At 50.6% G+C, this 16,052-nt stretch overlaps 2 protein-coding genes across 5 annotated transcripts in view; one reads left to right on the top strand and one right to left on the bottom strand.

The window, feature by feature from the left end:
• LOC140717465 (speedy protein 1-A-like) overlaps window positions 1-14,570 on the bottom strand; it is an 84,662-nt gene extending 70,092 nt beyond the window's left edge. Inside the window, exons 1-4 of one of the 2 annotated variants that reach the window (XM_073031046.1) lie at window positions 14,550-14,570; window positions 7,081-7,321; window positions 5,084-5,142; window positions 1,668-1,753 (exon numbers count right to left, since the gene is read on the bottom strand). In XM_073031046.1, coding sequence (XP_072887147.1) covers window positions 1,668-1,753; window positions 5,084-5,142; window positions 7,081-7,291 — 356 coding nt within the window. In that variant the 5' untranslated portion in view covers window positions 7,292-7,321; window positions 14,550-14,570. Of the gene's footprint in view, window positions 1-1,667; window positions 1,754-5,083; window positions 5,143-7,080; window positions 7,322-9,866; window positions 11,054-14,549 lie in introns of those variants that run through there. The other variant, XM_073031045.1, reaches the window with a different exon arrangement.
• A 421-nt stretch (window positions 14,571-14,991) lies between these two features.
• Window positions 14,992-16,052, top strand: part of syvn1 (synovial apoptosis inhibitor 1, synoviolin) — a 58,850-nt gene continuing 57,789 nt past the window's right edge. Inside the window, exon 1 of one of the 3 annotated variants that reach the window (XM_073031260.1) lies at window positions 14,992-15,012. The gene's annotated coding sequence lies outside the window, so the exon portion shown is untranslated. The other 2 variants (XM_073031258.1, XM_073031259.1) reach the window with 2 other exon arrangements.

Below are 16,052 nucleotides of genomic sequence, written 5' to 3' on the forward strand. Positions count from 1 at the left end.
AGTGGTCACTACAACAGGAGGCTCGGTGTCCGGTTTGTGACAGTGGTCACTACAACAGGAAGCCCGGTACCCGGTTTGTGACAGTGGTCACTACAACAGGAGGCCCGGTACCCGGTTTGTGACAGTGGTCACTACAACAAGAGGCTCAGTATGCGGTTTGTGACAGTGGTCACTACAACAGGGGGCCCGGTACCCAGTTGTGACAGTGGTCACTACAACAAGAGGCTCAGTGTGCAGTTTGTGACAGTGGTCACTACAACAGGGGGCCCGGTACCCGGTTTGTGACAGTGGTCACTACAACAGGGGGCCCGGTGTCCGGTTTGTGACAGTGGTCACTACAACAGGAGGCTCGGTGTCCGGTTTGTGACAGTGGACACTACAACAGGAGGCCCGGTGTCCGGTTTGTGACAGTGGTCACTACAACAGGGGGCTCAGTGTCCGGTTTGTGACAGTGGTCACTACAACAGGGGGCCCGGTACCCGGTTTGTAACAGTGGACACTACAACAAGAGGCTCAGTATGCGGTTTGTGACAGTGGTCACTACAACAGGGGGCTCAGTGTCCGGTTTGTGACAGTGGTCACTACAACAAGGGGCCCGGTACCCTGTTTGTGACAGTGGTCACTACAACAAGGGGCCCGGTACCCTGTTTGTGACAGTGGTCACTACAACAGGGGGCCCGGTACCCGGTTTGTGACAGTGGTCACTACAACAGGAGGCTGGTTGTCCGGTTTGTGACAGTGGACACTACAACAGGAGGCCCGGTGTCCGGTTTGTGACAGTGGTCACTACAACAGGAGGCTGGTTGTCCGGTTTGTGACAGTGGACACTACAACAGGAGGCCCGGTGTCCGGTTTGTGACAGTGGTCACTACAACAGGGGGCCCGGTACCCGGTTTGTAACAGTGGTCACTACAACAGGAGGCTGGTTGTCCGGTTTGTGACAGTGGTCACTACAACAGGAGGCCCGGTACCCGGTTTGTGACAGTGGTCACTACAACAGGAGGCTGGTTGTCCGGTTTGTGACAGTGGACACTACAACAGGAGGCCCGGTGTCCGGTTTGTGACAGTGGTCACTACAACAGGGGGCCCGGTACCCGGTTTGTAACAGTGGTCACTACAACAGGAGGCTGGTTGTCCGGTTTGTGACAGTGGTCACTACAACAGGAGGCCCGGTACCCGGTTTGTGACAGTGGTCACTACAACAGGAGGCCCGGTGTCCGGATTGTGACAGTCGTCACTACAATAGGAGGCTCGGTACGCGGTTGTGACAGTGGTCACTACAACAGGAGGCTCGGAGTCCGGTTTGTGACAGTGGTCACTACAACAGGAGGCCCGGTGTCCGGTTTGTGACAGTGGTCACTACAACAGGAGGCTCAGTGTCCGGTTTGTGACAGTGGTCACTACAACAGGAGGCTCGGTGTCCGGTTTGTGACAGTGGACACTACAACAGGAGGCTCGGAGTCCGGTTTGTGACAGTGGTCACTACAACAGGAGGCCCGGTGTCCGGATTGTGACAGTGGTTACTACAATAGGAGGCTCGGTACGCGGTTGTGACACAGTGTCTAGAGACAACCTATCAGGAGAAAATCCTAAGTGCCCCAATCTTACAATCTGTAGTGCATATGAGACTGAAAACTATCTGCCAGGGTTTATACACTTGTACTTACAAAGCCAAGAAGAAGTTCATCCTTGAGTATTCACTTGTATGAAGAAATGCCCGTTTGAAATAGCTGAGGACCATGGCCAGCAAGTACTGAAAGAGAATGAATCTGTCAGGCAAATGGTTGGACAAAGCCCCCCTGCTCCACCCACCACCCACTCCGACAGTTTACTGTACAGAGAACCACTCATGTATACAAACAGTTGGGTTCTATGGCAACTTGGGGTCATTTCAGTCCATGGATTTGCTAGACTGCCCAGGATTATAGAGTTATAGAATAATACAGCACAGAAACAGGCCCTTCAGCCCATCTAGTCCGTGTCAAGCCATTTAAACTGCTTATTCCCATTGACTTTCACTGGGACCGTAGCCCTGTATAACCCTTACCACCCAAACTTTCTTAAACGTTGAAATCGAGCTTGCAGGCACCATTCACACAGGCAACTCATTCCACACAGTGATTGAAGATTCCCCTCAAATTCCCCTTAAACCTTTCACTTTTAACCCATGACTTCTGGTTGTAGTCCCACTCAACTTCAGTGGAAAAGCCTGCTTGCATTTATCCTATCTATACTCCTCATAACTTTGTATACCTGTATCAAATCTGCTCTCAGTCTTCTACATTCCAAGGAATGAAGTCCTAACCAGTTCCAGCTTTCCCTATAACTCGGGTCCACTAGACCCGGTAACATTCTTGTAAATTTTCCCTGTACTTTTTCAACCTTATTTACATCTTTCCTGTAGGTAGGTGACCAAAACTGCACTCAATACTCCAAATTAGGCCTCACCAACATCTTGTACAACTTCAACATTATCTGGACTTGGTTCCAATACCTGCTGGAGTTAACTTCCTATCCACTCCCTTAAAGGTTTGAACAGTGAGAGAGAGGGTTGCCTAATGTCAGGACAGAGTTCAGCACCAAAATGCGAACTTTCAAAATACAACTGGTAAACCACTTGGGTTTATTCTGGTGTGGAGAGAGAGAAAAACAATTCATCCATGTCACTAAACTTCAGTCCTGAGGAAAAATCGGAAATGTTGGTATTAATTCAGGCAGGTTGGCATCTATGGGAAGGTGCCCCCTGACCTACTGAGTACTTCCAACACTTGGCTTTTAATTTATTTTTCTATACAGTTACAGTGCACAACAGGGCCGTCTGGTCCAGCAGGCTGGCCCACCCAGCAACCCACCTGTTTAACACCAGCCTAACAACAGATCCACCTCTTCTTTGGACCAAATAGACTGAGGTCCTTTTCTAACCGTATCCTTTAGATTCTGAGGCACCATAGCTCCCCTCTTAAGATTACACAGAGCAGGGTGGTGTTTTTGGTGTCTTAAAGTTGTCATTGCCAGAGGAAGGTAATGGTGATGAGCTCCCGCGACCTATTAAATGCTCCCAATGGCGTGCACCTCAAACAGCCTCTGACAACCCAGTCCAGCTCCCAGCCTTCACGTGTGGCTTAGCTACCAAGCTCGGCGGAACTGTTTCTACTGACAGGAGAAGGGGCAAAGGCAGGTTATTGGTGCCTTAGAACCAGCCGCTTTGGGGAGATAAGGCTCATTAACCCAAGGTAGGCAATAAGAAGCAGAAAATTTATCTCAAATCACTGCTGCCTTGTAGCTATACCCACTCACAGGGAAGGCTTTGGGAGTAAGCCCCGAGGGAAAAATCTGGAGCTGGAGCTGGAGCCTCTAAGGCAGACCTACGTTGAGTTCAACGCAGACTGGCAATTCCTGCGACGCCACTGGTACCGATCAATAATCGGTCTCTGCCATTCCTTTGGATTCATCAGCTGCGTGAAGAGGGGAAGCCTCCTGCATGGGCAAAAGCTTGCTCTCCATATCATACTGACCTGGCTTGCATGTCACGTCGACTGCTGGGACGCAACATCCACAGTCAACCTCGCCCAATGGAGCTCCGTCAGAGGACAATTTACAATGACCATTTAACCTACTAACCAGTGCATCTATGGAACACCCGGGGGAAACCACGCGGCCATGGGGCGAACGTATAGACTCCTTACAGACGGCGCTGGAAGTCCCATCTCCCAACGCCCCAATGTTAATTTATATTAGGTTCTCATCACCTGACGGATCCTCCCCTCCCACTTTGGAACCGGACTCAAGCCAGTCAGACAAGTTAGACGGTAATTAAATGCATTCTCTGCCCCGAACTCCAGCTGAAATGGAAAAAGACAGCTCCTTCCTATTTATGGGAAGATGGGAGCTGAGTTTACAGACAGATCAGTCATGTTCTTATTGAACGGCGGGGCAGGTTTGATGGGCCGGATGGCCGACTCCCCCTACTATTTATGTTCTTACCCCACTGAGGAGCATTCAGTAATTTCAGAACTGGGGCCAAAGATGACTGACTTGGGGAGGAAAGGTGCCAAGTCTGAGTTCTGTGCTGTGCTGGGGTTGGTGTGTCTCTGCACAGAGGGAGGTAAGGGGCTCGCTCTTCTCTTGTTGCTCGTGTGTCTTGCGGATATGGTGGGCACGCTACACTGGTTTCAGAACGTGCGGCCGCTCTTTGCACCCGCTTACGGTTGTGTTGGCTGTTAAGGCAAACGACACGCGTGGGTGATAAATAAATGAATCGGAATCCTGATGACACCGATGGCCTGTGAGCCGCTCCTCTCTCGCATTCAGTGGCCGCTACCGATCGCGGTCCGGTCTGGCTGTCATTTAGCCACGGGAAGCCTGCTGAAACTCAGAGCGAGCTTTTGCACCGAGTAGCGATGAGGTACTGTAGATTCACCCGAAGAACCAGTCACCACTCCTCCTCAGGACTGGGTGTGACGGCGAGCGTACTGCAGGTCACTAAAATTAAAACTGGTGCATCCTCTTGTGCTAATATCTTTATCTATGGCAGTGGGTCCTGAATTTCAACTCATACGCAGAGCACAGGCCAGAATAATACAACATGGAAACAGGGCACGTCAGGAGTTTGTGCATTCTCCCTACCCCCCCCCCCCCCACCCCCGTGACTGTGCAGGTTTCCTCCTGGTGCTCTGATTTCTCCCCCACCCCAGTCAAAAGACGTACCGGTTGGTAAATTAATTGGTCATTGTAAATGATCCCGATTAGGCTAGGATTAAATCAGGGGTTTCTTGCACCTCCAGAAAGCAAAACAAAATTACAGTGCAGTTGCCTCTATCTTTTCTCTGGACATTTCTTGGTTTCGATGATGGGTGTCACATGGCTTGAATCAGGCTATTTTTTGTTTGTGTATCTGTTATCAATGGAATTTGTGGCATCTGGTACGAGAGGGTCACGACTACATTTTAGACTTTTATTTCTCTCTACGCTTCTCTTCCTTCTTTGCTCTTGCTTCAGGCCCCATTGTTAGCTTCCGAAGAACGCTTGGATCGCAAGAGTATTGGGACCCAACAGAGCTTTATTAACGACCTTCTCCGAGTACCTTGTCTGCAATCCTGCAGCAACTGTCCATCCACAGGAAGTCCTGAATCACCTCATCATCTGTAAGCAACAGCAGTTTGGTTAAAACGCGCGCCGTTATCACCGACTAATTTATAAACACAAGAGACTCTGCAGGTGCTGGTAATCTTGAGGAGCTCAGCAAGTCAGGCGGCATCTACGGAAAGGAACAAACAGTCAACATTTCAGGCAGAGACTCTTTCTTCATCTGGACTGGAAAGGGAGGGCGAAGAGGCCAGGACAAGGTGGTGGGGGGGGGGGGGGGGGGGAAGAGGGGAAGGGGTACAAGCTGGCAGGTAATAGGTGACATCAACCGAGGGGAATGGAAGGGGGAGAAATTACCAGAAGCTAGAGAAATCGGCGCTCGTGCCATCAGGTTGGAGGCTACCCAGACGGAATGTGAGGTGTTGTTCCTCCACCCAGAGAATCCCCCTCAGTACAGATTTGGTGTGGATCATTAAACCCAGCGGATGACTCACAGACGGATTAACTAACTCCCGGAGTGCGACTCACTGAAGAGAGAAGTGTCGGAGCAAACACTGGTGGGGGAGGCAATCCTGACTAAAATCCCAGCCATGCAGCAATGAGACGTAGAATAACGTTGACTGAGTTTCTGCCAAGGGCTGCGTGATCACCTCCCATTTCGTACACACTACTCGGCAGCCTGAACCAGAAGGCATAGGAGCAGAATTATCGAGACCGCTCTACCATTCATCACGGCTGATTTACCTCCCCTCTCAACTCCATCTTCTCCCCATGACCTTTGACACCCTTACTAATCAAGAACTAATCAACTTCTGCTTTAAATATACCCAAGGACTTGGCCTCCATAGCCACCTGCGGCGATGAATTCCACAGATTCATCATCCCTTTTCGAAAGTGACATCCTAGACTCCTCCATAATAGGACAAATCTTCTCCATGTCCACTCTATCCAGACCTTTCAATTTTCTATAGGTTTCAATGAGATTTGCCCCCCCAGCCCCAAATTCTATTGAAGTCCAGGCCCAGAGCCACCAGACACTCCTCAAATATTAACCCTTTCATTCCTGGGATCATCCTCGTAACCCTTCTCTAAATCAGGGGTTCCCAACCTGACACCCACGGACCCCTCGGTTAAAGGTAGGCGTCGAAGGCATTAAAAAGGCTGGTAAACCCCTCCTCGGGATCCTCTCCAATGCCAGCACACCCTTTCTTAGCCCTGAAGCTCTCATCCAGAGATTCTGTGTTGCGTGTGGACATTACATACCCCCCATGTCCCAAAAAACAAAACATGCAGGCTGGCACGTCGATTGGTGTGCAGGTGAAAGGCAGAATTGGGGGAGAGTATACGGGATTGTGGGGAGCAGAGATTACAGGAGAAATCAGATTGATCCTTGAGAAAGCCCAGACTTGATGGGCTGAACAGTCTTGCTTACTGAAGGGCAAATGAAAATAAGACTCTGCCTTGTTAAAATGCTAAGCGAACACTTTAGTTACTAAAGCAGCACCCACCAAACGCTGGAGGAACTCAGCAGGCCAGGCAGCGTCTGTGGAAATGAATAAACAGTCAAGGTTTCAGGCCGAGACCTTTCCTTGAGGACTGGGGAGGAAGGGGGAAGGTGTCAGAATAAAAAGGTGGTGGGGTGGGGGAAAGGGAAGGAGACTAGCTGGAAGGTGATGGGGAAGCCAGGTGGGTGGAAAAGGTCAAGGGCTGGAGAGGATGGAATCTGATAGGAGAGGAGAGTGAAGGAGGAGGGAATGATAGGCAGGTGAGAAGAGCTAAGAGATCAGAGCGGGGAATAGAGGAAGGGGGGAATTTGTTAACTAGTTTTCTTATTCCCCCCCCCCCCCAGTTAACTGCATTTCCAACACTAACTTTACAAAATGTCAACATCCTCTAAATTTAAAGTTATCTTTCATGACAGAAAAGGAAACCTTTAAAAAAAAACCCAGGACCAGCAAAAGTAATTCAGGAGGATGAGGAATTTGCCCAACATACCGAGCAGCTTAAGAAAGGCGTCCAACTCTTGGTCTTTTATTACAAATGGAGGCTCTTTTGACATCTTGCTTACTTCCCCTTCGTCCCTCTCCTGCAGCCTGGGCCTCCGAGGCACCAGATCCCGGCCGTGACGTGACAGCTTGGAGACACCCGGCTTCACCAGAACAGTGACCGAAGAGTGGCTCTCGGGGCGGGTCTGCTGGTGCCTCATGATGGCAAAGGGGAGGCAGTCAGGGGAGGTCTGCGACGAAAACAGGAAAATCAAGCCCCGATCGCAGGTGCACCGGCGAGACTCGCGCAGCGCTTTGCCCAGCCCGCGGCAGTCGCCTCGAGATCCTCCTGACCGCGTGCAGCCTCCTCCGCTGCCACGGCGAGGCAAAGCGCAAACTAGAAGAGCAGCATTTCACCTTCCACCTGCAGTCCGATCGCACCCGTGTGCCCGAGTGAGCTACTAACCCGTGTGTCTGTGGGACGCGGGAGCGCCCAGCAGAGATGGTTATAAACTCCTTGCAGCCCGGTCACTGACACCGTATTAGTGTTTGGCTCACTGCAACCCCAATAAACGTTGAACAATGAATGCACGGACATTAAATTTTCCTCCCAGCCGAGCACACCCTGTGCTCCTTCCACACCGCTACCAGTCCTCCCAAGGTCTCTCTTCCTTTGCTCACCTTTCCCAGCTCCCCCACACAATCAGGCAACATTACGCCCGCCCATCTTCCCTCCTGCTCCCCCCCCCCCATCAGTTACACATCCCCACAACTTGCCTGGTTCTCACTTCTACCTTCCACCTCCACGGGAGAAGATTGAGGACGGAGATGAGGAGAACTGTTTCTCCCAGAGAGTGGTGAATCTGTGGAATTCTCTGCCCAGGGAAGGAGTTGGGGCTTCCTCACTATTTAAAATACAGTTAGATAAGTTTTTATATAATAGTGGAATTAAGGGTTATGGGGAAAAGGCAGGCAGATGGAGCTGAGTTTACGGACAGATCATCCACGATCTTATTGAACGGCGGGGCAGGCTCGACGGGCCGGATGGCCGACTCCTGCTCCTGTTTCTTATGTTCTTATCCCTCGACCTCGTTGCACTGCCAATCTCTCAGTCCCGATGGAAGATCTCGTCAATCACCCCTTTACCTCCACAGATGCCGCTGGACCCGCCAAGATCCCCTCGCGGTTTATCTTAGCTCCAGATCACAACACCCGTCATCGCCCGTGTCTCCACGCTTAGCCATTAGTCAAGGCCGCTGGCTCCCAGAGCACCCTCCTCAGAGACATTTACCCTCTCTTTATTTGCTCTTCTGCAAGTCTGGAATTTTTTTTCTGCTGAAACGGGTAATTCACAGCCATCAATTAAACCACCAGCAAATTTCTGGCGTCCCGGAGGAGACTCCATCTCCTGGAGTGAGCCCACACGTTCGTGAGAATATGTGAACTCCACACAGACCTCCGCTTAAGGACGTGTCCCTGGAACTCCAGGGTGATGGGTCAGCTGTCTCACCAGGACCCTGAGTCCAGTACACACTTTAATCTTGGGACACGAGACCCTGCAGGTGCTGGAATCTGGATAATCTGCTGGAGTAACTTGGTGGGTCGAGCAGCATCCGTCGGGGGAGAGAAGGGAAAGGAATCGTTACAGTTTCAGGTCGAGGACCCTGCATTGGGACTGATACAAGATTTTGACCAAAACACAAGACCGTAACCAACAGGAGCAGAATGGGGCCATTTAAACCCATCGAGTCTGTTGCACCATTCACTCGTAACTGAACCCCATTTTCCTGCCTTGCCCTATAACCTTTGACACCATTACTAATCAAGAACCTATCACCCTCCTTTTCAAATATACCCAACGACTTGACTTCCGCAGCCGTCTGTGGCAATGAATTCCACAGATTCACCAGCCTCTAGCCAAAGGAATTTCTCCTCATCTCTCGATCATTCCTTCTCCCCGCAGCTGTTCCTAAACCCACCGTGTTCTACCAGCAGTTTTCTTCTTCTGGCACTTAGTTTAACCTCAACAGCTTGAAATTCCTTATGAAGCTCTCTCGGACGCTAGTTCTCTACCCACGTTAAACCCTGTCTGCCTCACTGGAGAGCTTGTTGTATCAAGGTGTGGAAACTGTAACAAAAAGAGTGAATCAGCGTAGCAGTTAGCAAAACACTACTGCAGCGCCAGTGACCCAGGTTCAATTCCCACCACGGTCTGTAAGAAGTCTGCATGCTCTTCACTTTCCTCCCTCTCTCCAGAGACGTACAGACGGGTTAGTAAGTCAATTGGTCACATGGGTGTGGGCTCGTTGGGCCAGAAGGGCCTGTTACTGTGCTAAATGGATACATAAATAAATGGAAAGTGTGTTGGTGTATTAACGAGCAGATATTAATGTACAAATGTGTCAATGCAGCAAGACTGCAGTACGAGATTATTGGAGATCTACATGGCAAGTCGCATGATTGGTACTCAGTTATCAACCAGCTGGTAGCTGGTACAAACACAATATTCCTCGTGTTTTTGTTTGGGTGGGAGGGGGTGTTGGAATACAACTAGGGGAAGGAAGAGGTGCAGGAGACTTAACGCTCTTCAGAGAGCAGGCTGTCATGGCTATAGTCTACCAGCTCAAGTATGCTGGCAGAAGCACAGAGACTCTTGCAGGCTGCCCCAAATGTCGTCCTGTTTCGGTTGGAAATTCCAGCTGATTTGATTCGCTGCAACCGAAAGTCCAGGATCCTAATCAAATGAAGGAAGGCTTTGCTACATAGACAGCCAAAGAAACAGAAAAATGAACTTACAGAAGTATCGAAATTTTGGAAGATGGTTGCAACAAGAGTTTTGTCCATTTTGAAATGCTTCGTAAACTAGGATAACTCCCAAGCCGGGGAGGGGCAGAGACGTCCATCCCGTAAAAACCAAGAGCTATGGAAACGGCAGCAGAAGCTCATAGGACCTCACTCCTGGGACAGAAAGTACTTTCGCCATAGTTGTTCAGAAGCCACAGGCCCAATCAACCTTCCGTCATCCAGGACCACCACTAGACTGGCCCAGGAGAGAGGACACAGGCAAGTTGTCATCAGCAACCTATGTTCCTGTAGGGGTGGCAGCCTTAACTAAACTAACTTGTGTGTGAGAATACAAGTGAAATAAAGTGTTCTGGCTAATGAAAGGGTATTAATTGAAGAGCATAAAGATGAATATTTTCTATTATTTCAAAAGATTCATTGTTTCATCCAAATAAAGTGATTCTTGCCATATTGCGAAGGAAGGCAGGAACCTCAGCACAAAGAATCTCAAAAAATTATTTCGTATATTTGGGTTTAAATCAACACCCAGTGATGCCGTTATTCTTGACAGCCAGTATGAACTCTTTCTTGAGAAATATGGATAAGGCAAGAGAATGGGGTTGATACAGATAATGAATCAGCCATGATGGCAGAGCAGACTTGATGGGCCAAATGGCCTAATTCTGCTCCCGTGTCTCTTATTTGCTTAGAATGATTTAACCTGGGGCACCTCAGCAGGTTAGGTCGCATCTGTGAGGGAGAAAGAATCGTTGACAATTTTTTTTTTGATAGTATAAATAAATATTGTGTAAATCAACTTTGGCCACCCAACCCCAGCCCAAGCGAAAGCAGTTAATTTCACTGCCCAGTCAATACTGGAATTGGGCTTCCCTGAATGTACCCAACGTCCTTCCAACCCTCACCGGCTCACAGAGGCGACACACAGACCACCAGAGGGGCAGTTAAGGACGGGTTATAGACATTGGTACTGCCAACATCAATAGGTACAGTTAATGTGAGTATACATGTACAATATACATTCTGAAATTCAAATAATAGAATTAAAGGGAAAACAAAATTCAGCCAGGCACCCCAAACTAGAATTAGGCAATGTTAACACGAGGAAATCGGCAGATGCTGGAAATTCAAACAACACACGCAAAATGCTGATGTAACACAACAGGGCAGGCAGCATCTATAGGGAGAAGCACTGTTGACGTTTTGGGCCGAGACCCTTCGTCAGGACTAACTGAAAGGAAAGTTACCAAGAGATTTGAAAGTAGTGGGGAAAGGGAAAAAGCGAAATGATAGGAGGAGACCGGAGGGGGTGGGATGAAGCTAAGAGCTGTAAAGGTGATTGGCAAAAGGGATACAGAGCTGGAGAAGGGAAAGGAACATGGGAAGGGAGGCCCAGGGAGAAAGAAAGGGGGAGGGGGGGAAGTACCAGAGGGAGATGGAGAACAGGCAGAGTAATGGGCAGAGAGAGAGAGAGAAAAAACAATTAAGTATGTCAGGGATGGGGAAAGAAGGGGAGGAGGGGCATTAACGGAAGTTAGAGAAGTCAATGTTCATGCCATCAGGTTGGAGGCTACCCAGCCGGTATATAAGGTGTTGTTCCTCCAACCTGAGTTTGGATTCATCTTGACAGTAGAGGAGGCCATGGATAGACATATCAGAATGGGAATGTGTGGCCACTGGGAGATCCTGCTTTTTCTGACGGACCGAGCGTAGGTGTTCAGCGAAATGGTCTCCCAGTCTGCGTCGGGTCTCACCAATATATAAAAGGCCACACCTGACGCAGTACACCACACCAGCCGACTCACAGGTGAAGTGTCACCTCACCTGGAAGGACTGTTTGGGGCCCTGAATGGTGGTGAGGGAGGAAGTGTAAGGGCAGGTGTAGCACTTGTTCCGTTTACAAGGATAAGTGCCAGGAGGGAGATCGGTGGGAAGGGATGGGGGGGACGAGTGGACAAGGGAGTCGCATAGGGATCCCTGCGGAAAAGCGGGGGGGGGGGGGGGGGGGGGAGGGAAGGATGTGCTTGGTAGTGGGATCCCCTTGAAGGTGGCAGAAGTTACAGAGAATTATACGTTGGACCTGGAGGCTGGTGGGGTGGTAGGTGAGGACAAGGAGAACCCTATCCCGAGTGGGGTGGCAGGCGGATGGGGTGAGGGCAGATGTGCGGGAAATGGGAGAGATGCGTTTGAGAGCAGAGTTGATGGTGGAAGAAGGGAAGCCCCTTTGTCTAAGAAAGGAAGAAATCTCCTTCGTCGTGGAATGAAAAGCCTCATCCTGAGAACAGAAAAGATCAATCTCTTCCCACCCATGTTCGTGACACTTCTCACACTATAAAACCCGCTGATAATGGGGGAGCTGTGTTGTCTGGTGTACTGACCTCTGCCTGGCCGAGGCACAGCGACAACTCTCTTATTTACCCCTTGATCATGACCCTACCCCTAAGAGAGCATCAGGCAGCTGTCTCCTATACAATCACCAACCTTATCAGCTCTGGGGATCTCCCATCCACTGCCACCAACCTCATAGTTCCACACCCCGCACTTCCCGTTTCTACCTCTTACCCAAGATCCACAAACCTGCCTGTCCAGGTAGACCTATTGTCTCAGCTTGCTCCTGCCCCAACGAGCTCATTTCTGCATACCTTGACACTGTCTTATCCCCCCCCCCTATTCAGTCTCTTCCCACCTACGTTCATGACACCTCACGCTTTTAATTTTTTCAATGATTTTAAGTTCCCTGGACCCCACCACCTTATTTTCACTATATACCTCCATCCCCCTCCAGGATGGTCTCAAAGCTCTTCACTTCTTTTTGGACTCCAGACCCAACCAATTCCCCTCTACCACCATTCTCCTCCGTCTAGCGGAATTAGTTCTTACTCTCAATAATTTCTCCTTTGGCTCCTCCCACTTCCTCCAAACCAAGGGTGTAGCCATGGGCAGCCGCATGGGTCCCAGTTATGCCTGCCTTTTTGTTGGCTATGTGGAACAGTCCATGTTCCAAGTCTATACGGGTATCCGTCCCCCTCTTTTCCTTCACTACATCGACGACTGCATTGGCACTGCCTCCTGCATGCATGCTGAGCTCGTTGACTTCATTAACTTTCACCCTGCCCTCAAATTTCCATTTCCGACACCTCCCTCCCCTTTCTTGATCTCTCTATCTCTTTCTCTGGAGACAGCCTATCTACTGATATCTACTACAAGCCTACAGACTCTCACAGCTACCTGGACTATTCCTCTTCCCACCCTATCTCTTGCAAAAATGCTATTCCCTTCTCACAATTCCTCCGTCTCCGCCGCATCTGCTCTCAGGATGAGGCTTTTCATTCCAGGATGAAGGAGATGTCTTCCCTTTTTTTTAAACAAAGGGGCTTCCCTTCTTCCACCATCAACTCTGCTCTCAAATGCATCTCTTCCATTTCCTGCACATTTGCCCTCACCCCATCCGCCCGCCACCCCACTCAGGATAGGGTTCCCCTTGTCCTCACCTACCACCCCACCAGCCTCCAGGTCCAATGTATAATTCTCTAACATCCGCCACCTCCAATGGGATCCCACTACCAAGCACATTCTGCTTTCCGCAGGGATCGCTCCCTATGCGACTCCCTTGTCCACTCGTCCCCCCCATCCCTTCCCACCGATCTCCCTCCTGGCACTTATCCTTGTAAACGGAACAAGTGCTACACCTGCCCTTACACTTCCTCCCTCACCACCATTCAGGGCCCCAAACAGTCCTTCCAGGTGAGGCGACACTTCACCTGTGAGTCCGCTGGTGTGGTATACTGCGTCCGGTGCTCCCGGTGTGGCCTTTTATATATTGGTGAGACCCGACGCAGACTGGGAGACCGTTTCGCTGAACACCTGCTCTCGGTCCGCCAGAGAAAGCAGGATCTCCAAGTGGCCACACATTTTAATTCCGTGTCCCATTCCCATTCTGATATGTCTATCCATGGCCTCCTTACTGTCAAGATGAAGCCACACTCAGGTTGGAGGTCAGCCTCCAACCTGATGGCATGAACATTGACTTCTCTAATTTCCATTAATGCCCCTCCTCCCCTTCTTACCCGATCCCTGACATATTCAGTTGTTTTTTCTCTCTCTCTCTCTCTGCCTGTTCTCCACCTCCCTCTGGTGCTTCACCCCCTTTCTTTCTCCCAAGGCCTCCCATCCCATGATCCTTTCCCTTCTCCAGCTCTGTATTACTTTCATCAAACACCTTCCCGGCTCTCAGCTTCACCCCGCCCCCCTCACCCTCCTATCATTCCCCCCCCCCCCCCACTACTTTCAAATCTCTTAGTATCTCTCCTTTCGGTTAGTCCTGACGAAGGGTCTCAGCCTGAAACGTCGACAGTGCTTCTCCCTATAGATGCTGCCTGGCCTGCTGCGGTCCACCAGCATTTTGTGTGTGTTGTTAGGCAATGTTAGTTGCATACTTAGATCAGGCATGTCCATAGAGGAAAAACTAATGAGGAGTTTCTATCTCACTTTTTACCCCCCCCCCCCGGAAATGGGAGAGACTTGTCAGGTAACACTACCTGTCAACCCCCTCAAGGGGGGTCCAGCCCCTTTCTACCCCTCTACCTGACAAACTGAGCCCTCAGGACTGCCCACCCTCCCCAACAGGCCGATGCTGATGCTGCTGCTGCCGCCGCCATCACCTGGCCGTCCGCTCACCTGAGGGGAGGCAAATAGCCACACTTGACGGCGCATGCGCAGCCCGCCCCGCTTTATCAATGGCTGGACGTCCCGCCCACGTCAGCGGCGCCGCGCCCAATCGCCGTGCGCCACCCCCTCCCCGCCCGCCCGCCCGCCCGCCCCGCCCAAGCCACGAGCGCTGGCGTCATTTCCAAGGGAAGACCCTTCCCCGGCTGTCAATAGTCGATCTGTGGAAATGAGGCTTTCACAATAATATCAGTGATTTTTTAAAAATATATGAGCGTGTGTGATGTCTTAACCAGGCTACCGGAAATATCTTATTTTAATCGTCGAGACGCGTTTATTACCACACGCCGGGTTCCGATTGGGTATGGCCCACGTGGGGCTGCAGCAGGTCCTGCGTTTTGATTGGCCGCGGGCCGAGGTCGGGCGCCGGGAGCGCTGCCTTTTGATTGGGTGGAGATGTCCGGCGATAATGGCGGTACGGCCAATGGGAAGAGGCCACGGACTCGGTGCCCGGAGGGGGAGGGGAGCCGCGGCGCAAAGTTAGAAGGAAGTGGGACCGAGTGGCCGAGGAAACGGGGGCGGAGGGGTGTCCGCAGGTAACAGCATCTGCCTCCAGGGGTGGTCCGAGGCATCCCGTTCCGAGGGGGTGGGACCGTTTGTCCGGGGGTTGGGGAGCCGAAGAGGGCGGATTCTGAAGGAAGAAAACGGGGGGTGGGGGGAAATTCCCCTGACGTCGAAGGGGGGAAGCAGAAAAGCGACGGACAACGCTGGGCCGGAAGTGAGGTGTCTGAGGGTATTTCTTACCTCTTCTGAGGTTGGGGGAGTCGGTCAGGTGAGGTCCGGGCGTGAAGGACTGGGGTTGGGGTAGGGGTCGGGGAACGGTGGGGGGTTCTTTGACTGCTGGGTGTGGGGGATGGAGAGGGTTCTATGCCCGAGTGGAATTAGAGATGTGCAGAGAGTGAGAATTGGGGAGGGGGTGGGGTCTGTTCGAATAGCAATCCCATCTCCTAGTTCCCTTAACAACATTTCTTCGCGGTGTGTTAAGTTATGTTAATTGATGCCTGTAAATGCACTGTCCATTTTTAATATTCCTGGCACTTACACCTGAGAGATACGTGGCTGCGACTATAAATGTTAACTTGGTACTTCAGACCCCTCCTTTACCCTTCAGCTGATGTAATAATGACCATAAATCCCTCCGCCCCAGTGAATTACTCCAGTTTCGTGCGCTATTCCAAAGCAGAGTTAGACGTATAAATACCGACATATAGTACGTCATGAAATATTTTGTGTAGTGGTAGATAGATAACGTTATTGATCCCGAAGTTACAGTGTCGCAGTAGCATTGCAAGTGTACAAATGCATTAAATATGCTGGAAGTTACAAGACACAGTGAAATTACGTATGTAGTGCGAAAGGACCTCAAAAATAGTGAGGTGGTGGTTCGTTGGGTTCTGAAATCTGATGGCAAGCTGTTCCAAAAGCGTTGAGTGTGATTTCACACAATGCAATCTC

Source organism: Hemitrygon akajei, chromosome 28, assembly GCF_048418815.1.
Source record: "Hemitrygon akajei chromosome 28, sHemAka1.3, whole genome shotgun sequence".
In the NCBI taxonomy this organism is placed as follows: domain Eukaryota; kingdom Metazoa; phylum Chordata; class Chondrichthyes; order Myliobatiformes; family Dasyatidae; genus Hemitrygon; species Hemitrygon akajei.